This window comes from Humulus lupulus, chromosome 9, assembly GCF_963169125.1.
Source record: "Humulus lupulus chromosome 9, drHumLupu1.1, whole genome shotgun sequence".
Taxonomy (NCBI): Eukaryota; Viridiplantae; Streptophyta; class Magnoliopsida; order Rosales; family Cannabaceae; genus Humulus; species Humulus lupulus.
The window spans coordinates 26,243,633-26,253,104 of NC_084801.1; the positions used below are offsets into that span (position 1 = coordinate 26,243,633).

At 35.7% G+C, this 9,472-nt stretch overlaps 1 protein-coding gene across 1 annotated transcript; it reads left to right on the plus strand.

The window, feature by feature from the left end:
• Positions 1–4,775: 4,775 nt before the first annotated feature.
• On the plus strand, positions 4,776–6,778 carry LOC133799538 (uncharacterized). Its single transcript, XM_062237548.1, has 3 exons — positions 4,776–5,085; positions 5,626–6,031; positions 6,115–6,778. The coding sequence occupies exons 1-3, from the start codon at positions 4,776–4,778 to the stop codon at positions 6,776–6,778; spliced, it is 1,380 nt and encodes a 459-aa protein (XP_062093532.1).
• Positions 6,779–9,472: the final 2,694 nt, after the last annotated feature.

Sequence of the window (9,472 nt, forward strand, 5' to 3'; positions counted from 1 at the left end):
GTAATTTTGAGAAGAAAAGATAAATTAGAGCAGATTTATTAATTAAGATAAATTGGTATCTAAATTAATAAATAAGTTTAAATCAAGGTTCAAATTATAAATAATTAATTTGATAAATGATTTAAATAATTATCTAACTAATTAAATCAATATAAAATAATACATGCTTTGATTTTAAGTCAAATGGGCTTATAATCAAATGTAAAATTTCATGGGACTAAAGCCCATGATAATTTCGACCCAGGGTTTTAAATTGGCTATTATTTTATTGATTTTTTAATTAAATTAAATAGCCTAATTGAGTCCATAAAATGAGTGCTTAGAGAGAAGTTAAAACACAAGTTTGAGAAGTCACAAGTCAGATTTTCTGATAGTTTTTAGATTATCTCTAAACACAAGTCATTTTCTAAGCCTCTTTGTTATTTTCTCTTCTTCTCTCTGTATCTATCTCTTGTGTTGAGAATTTCTCACTCTAGTCTAGGAGATTCTATGGATACTTTGGAAGACTGTGAAGAAAATTGAAGATCGATTCAGTTTCTTGATAATACTCTGCGATAGAAAGGATACAAGGGTTAGAGAAATTGAATGAATGACTCACTAATTCCACTGTGTATACTGTAAGTATTCATATCGTTGTTTCTCTTTGAATTCAATTTTAGAAACATAGTTCTAAATTATCTCATATTAATTTGTTTAATATTAGATCTACATGAAAATAAATAAAGAACATGTATAAGTTTCCCAACATATGGCTCATATAATACGATCCTAATGGGGTGGGGATATTTATTATGATTGGTTAAATATAATATGTCAGTTGTTTCTACACAATGTGACATCTATAATCTATTAAATATAAGTTTTTGTTATAGACATCTATAATAGATTTTTTTTTTGTCTAAAGTGATACAATGAGGTATTTAAGCATCCCAAAAATATTTGGGAATATTTTGAGTAATTTGGCGTAAAGATAAGAGAGTTGACTAGCCCTAGAGGTGATATGTCCGATCCCAAGAGGTGATATGTTGCCACTCAATAGGGAAACCCATTTTTGTCTCCAAATTTTGTGATTTATATAGTCTAATTGTATTGGTTAAGACCAATAATGATGTTTACACTATAAATAGGAGTTTTTAGAGTTGTGAGACTTTGATCACACATCTCAACTCTCTCTAGCTCTCCAAGATCATTAATTCTCTCCAAAAAACTCATCAAGAAGTGCGTGAATTGTTTGAGTTTCAAAGCTTGTTGTATTTCAACCCTCTTTCCTCCAATGTTGATGCCTTAATCATCTTTTAATGGCTTGGAATAGAGAATTTGCATGGTGATTCTCATCACGTCCAAGATTTTATTATTCACGCATCTAACTCATTTTGTTTTCATTTTTAAGTTTGTAAATTGTGTTTATCAATTCTTTTGTGTTATATCAATTATATTTATTGCATTGAGTTGTATTCCCATAGTGATTGTTGTCCCTATTCCCAACAATACCTACATAAATAGGGCATGGAGTAGAGATGGTGATTAGCTTTTGTTCCCAAATGTAAAACATATTGAGGGTGGGGATGGCATTCTGCTAAGTGGTGGAAACGATGCGAGGATTGGGTGAGGAATGCCTTCCCATCCCATCAAAAAATATTTGACCTAATATATTTAAATAGTCAAGCAATATGTTTTATAATTATTAATTAAAATATATATTATTTTTTATAATTAATTACTTATTTTTATGTATAGTTATTTAAAAATTAATCTATTTTTTAATTAAAATTATTAAATTATTTTTTTAATATAAAAAGATTATCGTGTTCAATCAAACGAAGCAGTCTAATTGACATGAATCTAACATAATATTTCTAACAACTAAACATACATAGTTTGCAAGTTTCTGGACAATCATATTTTTCTTAATATTTTCATTAATGAGATAATATTAAATTTATCATACGTACTAAAGGGCTTGTAAGAAGAACATAGAATTAGTAAGTAACGTGTTATGGGATATATTTAGTGCAGTTTCACCTAAAGCGCCACTCGCCCACCCATGTGACAATCGACATCGCTAGTAACAAATAATCAAATGCTCGTTTTGATACTCTACATTCGCTCTCTTATTTTGTATCTACAATCGCCAACATGTTAACAATTTAGTGCAGATTCACCTAAAGCACCACTCAAGACTCTTTCTACCATCATTTTTAGCAATTTAGTGCATATTTGGTTTAGTGGAATCAACTTTGGAATGGAAATGTCACTCCTTTGTAAAGTACATTCCCATGTTTGCTTTACATTTTTAAGTTTAGGAAAGAGAATGTAAAACAACTATAATTCAACCACCATGGGAATAAGCTTTTGATCCCTACACCTTAAGAATTAGTTTCCGTTCCTAAAAAGATATATTATTACCTGTTAGTATAATTATTATTTATTAATTTAACAGTTTTAAAAATACCACATTTTGTCACAATAATTTTTAATAATTTATTTGATTAAATTTTTAATTGGAAGCATTTAATAAACTAATGTATTAGCAATGAATTATTAATTTATTTAGGGAATTATATTTTTTTGGACTTTGTATTTTGTCTTATTACTTGGTTGGACTCTACATTTTGATAAATTATTTTTTAGATTTTGTATTTTCTAAAATGCTTCAAATAACTCCTAAACCCAATTTTGATCAAAGTTTTTTGAATTAAAATCACAAATAATTCAAAACAAAATCACTATCATTTGGGTAATAACTATGTTGTCATATTAATTTTGTTTTCATCAAAATTGGGTTTAGAGGTCTTTTTGAACCATTTTATAAAATACACGATCTAAAAAATAATTTATCAAAATACAGAGTTCAAACATGTAATGAGACAAAATATAAAGTCAAAAAAAGTATAATTCTTTTGTTAAGTTGTGTTTGAAAAACAATATTACTTATTTCATCCATAATATGATTTAAATATAATTATATTACTAATTTAAATTTTAAAATATTCATCTTATTTATTAATTAATTTTTACTTACATATAATAATTTTTTCAATTAAAATAATGAATTAAAGTTATAAAAGTATAAGTAAAGTAAATTCCTTTGGGAAATTTTACCCTTTATGCATCATAACATATTTAATTTTTTTAAAATGCCAACATAAAAATTCTCCTCATAATATGCCCCCTCTTATATTTTGGACAAAAAAAACCCTCCTCACTCAAATTTAACACTTCACACATTTTTTCTCTCTATCTCTTTCTCTCATCCCTCATTTACAGCCATTTTTTCACAGCTCAGAGGTGAAACGGATTGGAAGTTTCTTGGCATTTTTAAGTGAAAAAATCATGGGTAAGTATCATTTCATTAATTTACTTATGAATACGAAATGACATGGTTAGATATTAGATTCGAACTATTCCGCAGTTGAGTTTGTATTTTTTTCTGCAATTTTTGAACTGTTCTTCGGATCTGGGATTTCCAAAATCGATGGTACATCGATGCCACTTCGATACTGAGGCGAACATCTAAATTAGATGATATTTTCGATGTAATATCGATGGTGTATCGATGTTGAATCGATGACATATATGTTGATTTGGTTCAGCGTCGATATGGCATCGATGTGGCATCGATATTACATCGAAATTGAATCGCATACATAGGGCAACCATCAGCATCGATGCCACATCGATGCCATATCGATGCTGAGGCAAATTTCGACGTTAGTATCGATGTAATATCGATGGTGTATCGAAATGCCATCGATGCCATATATGTTTATTTGTTTTAGCGTCAATGTGGCATCGATGTGGCATCGAAATTGAATCGCATACATAGGGCAACCATCAGCATCGATGGCATTTCGATGGTACATCGATGCCATTTCGATACTGAGGCAAATATCTAATTTCGATGCTGGTATCGATGATGTATCGATGTTGAATCGATGCCATATATGTTTATTTGGTTCAGTGTCAATAAGACATCGATGTGGCATCGAAATGGTATCGCATCGAAATGGCAACCATCAGCATCGATGATGCATCGAAATGTCATCGATGTGGCATCAATTTTGAACTACAATACAGATTTTCATAGGCATCGATACATCATCGATTTACCATCGATTCTTCATAGATTACACTTTATTTTTATAATTTTCTTATGTTTTTTTTTTGTAAATTTGTAGGTTCCAGAGTTAATATAATTGTTTCTTACAACGGTGTTTGGGAACAGAAGGAGAAAAATGGAATTTCAAAGCTGGTTCGAACACTATAATACATGTACCAATTGATGTTGGTTACATAGAATTATTGGAGAAGTTGTATTCAAAGTTGAAAGTGGATAGGTTATTGTTTGACTTAAAGATTGAAGTGCCGTTTACATGCAATGATTTTAGCGTAGATCCCATTGAAATCACAGATGATGAAGGAGTTAGTGCTCTTATTCTTGAAAATTCAAAGTCCTTAAAACATCGGGTTCCTTTATGCGTTAGTTCGATTGCAAAGAACATTGCTCTTATTGATCTATCTCCTAGAGCGAGTGTTAATATGGAAAATCATAATCAATCATGCACGGTCGTTCCACAAACAGCTCCTGGGCCAAGTGTATGCATGGGAGGTCCTAGTCATAATGAAACTTTTCCCCCCCATCAAATCTCCCGCATGATGATGGGTATGAGTATGAGCCTTATGTCAATGACGATCCAGTTGCCCTTTTTGGTGATGATGATGAAAGAGCTGAGGGGTGCAGTAGTTCTGATGATAACTCAGAGGATCAGTTGTCGATGCTACATGTGGTTCAAGTAGATAATTTAAATGTACGACCATTGCCAAGTCATCAAGAAAGCCAAGGATGGAGGACTGCTGGATCAGAGAGCAGTTGTCCAACTACAGAAGATGATGGAAATAGATGGAGTTCTCCAGCGTATACTGCTGAAGATATCCCATGCCCCTCTTATGTTATCCCTACGTTATCTGGGGTGAGTTGTGGAGTAATAGAAGTTGGGAAAGTTTTTGAGAACAAGTTAGAGTTGAAGACGAAGGCACACTTGTATGCAATGAAGCAGAACTTCGAGTTTGTGGTGAAGAAGTCAGGTACTGAAGTTTGGTATATCACTTGCAAGGATCCTGATTGTGGGTGGAGATTGAGGGGGAAGAGAATTCCTAAATCTGATATGTTCAAGATAACTCGTTTCACCAACAAACACACTTGCTCACTTGACCTCCGACATAAAGGCCATCGCCAAGCTGCACCTTGGGTTATTGGTCATTGCATAAAGAAAAAATATCAGACTGGATCGAATGCGTACATGGCAAACAACATAAGAGAGGACATTAAGAATGATTATGGCATTGAGTTGTCATATGGAAAAGCTTGGAGATGCCGAGAGAAGGCTCTTTCTTATGTCAGAGGGACACTAGAAGCATCCTACCAGAAGTTACCATCGTACCTGTTCATGCTTCAACAGAAAAATCCCGGGACGTTGACAGATTTTGTCACTGAGGAAGATTGATTCAAATATTTCTTTTTCTCACTCGGAGTTAGTAGAAGAGGGTTTCGTACATGTCGTCCTGTGTTATGTGTGGACAGTACCTTTTTAAAGACAAAATACAGTGGGCAGATGTTATGTGCAGTTGCGCTGGATGAAAATAACCATCTATATCCAGTTGCATTTGGTATTGTGGATAGTGAGAATCATGATTCTTGGAAGTATTTCATGTCAAAGCTAAAGGAAGCGATTGGGGAAGTCGAGGACCTGGCGTTTGTATCTGACAGGCATGCAAGTATTACACATGCCTTGGAAACTATTTTCCCCGATGCTTATCACGGTCCTTGCTACCACCACATTAGTATGAATGTGGTTGCTAAATTCAAGACTGATCATTGTCATGTGTTGATGTATAATGCGGCATATGCTTTTAGGAAATCTGAGTTCCACCCTAACTTCGAAAAAATCAAATCAAAAGACCCAGCCATTGCTCAATACCTAGAAGGAATGGGTTTTGATAAGTGGTCCCGCGCTTACTTTCCTGGAAATAGGTATGTCATTGTCAATTGTATTTTAATTTATGAAATCTTCTAAATGTATGTTACTATTAAATTTTAGTTTTCCTGGATACTAGGTATAATATAATGATAAGCAATTACGCTGAAAGTTTCAACAATAAGACCCAGGACGCTAGAAGCTTTTCGATAACTACATTCGTCGAATTTATTCGCTTCACACTACAGTCCTGGTTTTGTGATAGGAGAGAAACTAGCGAGAAGACAACTACAACTCTTGCACCGACCTATGAGAAAAATTTGGTGGGTATGGCTGAGAAAGCTCGATTCTTGATTCCTTATGCAATAGGGAGGCATGAGTTCCATGTGTTAGATGGTGAGCTGAATGGTGAAGTCGACCTCCTGAATAAGACATGCACATGCAGCGTGTTTCAGATTATTGGTATCCCATGTGCTCATGCACTATCTGGATCCCTTAAGCGAGGGGTGAACTTTTATTCGCTGTGTTCAGATTACTATAAAATTGAGACATGGAGGTCCTCTTACACAGAATCTATATATTCTACTGGTAACGAGGAAGAGTGGATTGTTCCACATGACATTATGACAATAACAGTGAGAACACCTGCGCAGAAAAACCCGGTTGGTCATCCAAAGAAGAAACAAGGTAGGCCTAAGACGAAACGCCATCCTTCCAATGGAGATAAATTGGTTGTTCCATGCAAGTGCAGCACTTGTGGAGGTCTAGGCCATAATAGGGCAACTTGTAAAGTTCGTGTTTGAAATTTATGGCATCAATGTTAAAAGTTTTATTTGGGTACTAATGGTCTTTGTTACTCTTTTTATTTGTGTATTGATGGACTTTGTTACTCTTTTTATTTGTGTATTAATGGACTTTGTTACTCTTTATATTTGTGTATTAATGGACTTTGTTAATCGAAACGACATTTTTTATATACAATACTAAGGAGAAATATACTATTGTGTGTCATTGAAATCAAAATAAATGTTCTAACATCAAGGGTACACATTCTCATAAAAAATGTCGATGCATAATTTATCCCTGAAGTACTGAATGTTGTCCTCAATGGCATATGATAAGGGAATGTCTCCAAGAAAGTGTTTGATGGCAAATACGCCGCAATCTCCGCTGAAACCAAGAAATCTTTTATTGTGAGTGTATTGAAAAGTAAAGGAGAACATTATTGAAAATCTGAATTTAGTACGTCTACCTGGTTCTAGACTGTGGGACAATATCAGTGGACATGCGCCGCCAATCAAAGTTTGGAACGGTGATCTTCGGTCTAGCTATTTTCAACTTGGGGTGTCCTTTAAACATACCAGAAGCGTTGAGTAAAGATGGAAGCATCCTAGTCCACGGCTCGATCAACTCAGACAACTTATTATGGCTAAAGTTAGAATGATCTAAGTTAAATACAGTGATCATCCAATCAGCGAAATTTATTTCGCAAAGGACCCAGTGCCGATTTTCCATGCACCAGTGGAAGTAGACCTCGTTGCAATCACCCCAAGGCTTCTTGTACTTTTTGGCATCTCCTTTCAGGAAATCAAGAATGTCCGAGTCCCATTGGTAAGTCCTGCCATTTTTCTTGAATTCCTCATATCTGGCAGGAATATATTGTGCAAATGATGAATCAAGTACGGTGGCTTTCACGGGGTAGTCTTCGACAACTCAAAAAGACGTCTCCGTATAAGATAATTCGCAGCGTCGAGATGCTGCAAATAAATATAGTAACGTTAAGGAAGAGTGGATTGTTAAAATGAGATAAATGTTCTAACAAACATAAGAGACTTACAGTTTCTGCCAACTATTCTTTTGCCACCTTCAACTTCAAGAACCAAACAGGGGTCCCATCACAACATTCCAACTTCCTCGGTCTGCTGTTATCAATCTCATCGAGTACCCATCGGTTAAAAGTTGTCAACATATCTTGATCCAACACCTTTAAAGGAAGGATCGTAACTGGGTCCTTGAACTTTGGTTTCTTGGCTGCTGGAGTATAGTCCTCGTACCTTACTGGTCTCTGTCTAGTGCTCTTACCTGTAAAGGAGCAATTAGTATCTAATCTCTTTAAAAAAAAAAAAAAACTCATGGATTAGTCGTACCTAAGACCGTCTGCACTGGCTGAGAAAGTGTGGCTTCTCCAACAGAAGGCTTGTAACATGAGGGGAGAATGTCGTACTCTACATCATCTGTTGGAGTAGGTGCATGAGTATGTGCAGGAGTAGGTGCAGAAGTAGGTATACCACCTAGTGTTGCCAGCTTCTCTAATATGACTTCTTGATTTTTAAGGACGATACCTAGAGTGGCCTTAACATCGTCCACTACACCTGATAGTCTGGCTATCTCACCCAACACCTCCTCATAAGCCCCAGGAGCAGGAGCAGAAGTAGGTTCTGTACTAGTATCTGGAGCAGACTCTGTCGGGGCATCCTCCACAAATATGCCAGCCTCAACGGCTATCTCAGCCACCGCAACAGCCTCTGCCTCAGGATCGTAAGGTCTTCCATCCTCTGGTGCAGGCTGGATCATATTCTGCAGCATCGCATACCTAGGAGCATCCCCCTCTGTCCTCTGATATACGACATCAAAGAAGTCTCGCTCATTTGGTCGAGGCCTTAGGATAGAAATGCATGACAACTGTAATGGAAACACAACAATCAAATTAGAAACGACATAAGTTGATTAGTATAATTCAAAATTTCTTGAATTATTTAAATGTATTATAACTTACATGTCTCCTCTCAAGTACATCCTTCAAATGCAAATGCTTCAGCTGGCCTATGCTCTCCCACTGTAGCATCCTAGGGAACTTGAATCCACAGGGCTTGGCGTGTTCCTTCTGTAAATCAAGAATCATCTCGTATGCCCAATATTGCAAGGCTGGTGGATACCCCTTGCAAGTGTACTTTGCCTCCACCTTAAAACCCTTAGAAGACTCCACCTCAGTGATCTTCTCCGCCTTCTTACCTGGTATTGTACCACCAATCTCTTTCATATCTCTATTGAATTGTTTCACAGTTGTATCGAATGAAAGGGATCCCCATGGATACTTCTCAAAATAATCTAAATCCTTGACCATCGACAATGAATCTCGCCAAATAGCATTGTCGTTCTCAACGCCCAATAGTATCCCCTCCACAAAGTAAACCAAAATGAGCTTGTACAAATCATCAGGTACATCGCACATACTAAAAGCTCGTTCCAAGATACTGAACCGAATGTCTTTCTCGAGTTCCACACTGAAATATGTATCTGTTACACCCAGATTTCGAGCTATGCAAAATATGACCTCAAAAGTTGGAATTCGCAAGTAAGTAGACTCATAAGGTTGGAAACATGCTCCAGGATTGTATGTCGAGCCTGCAGGACATAGACAACCTCGAGTATGGTGACCTCGAAGTATTCATGATCTCGAAAGATAGCTCCGGGGAAGCATTCATCTCCAGGGATGA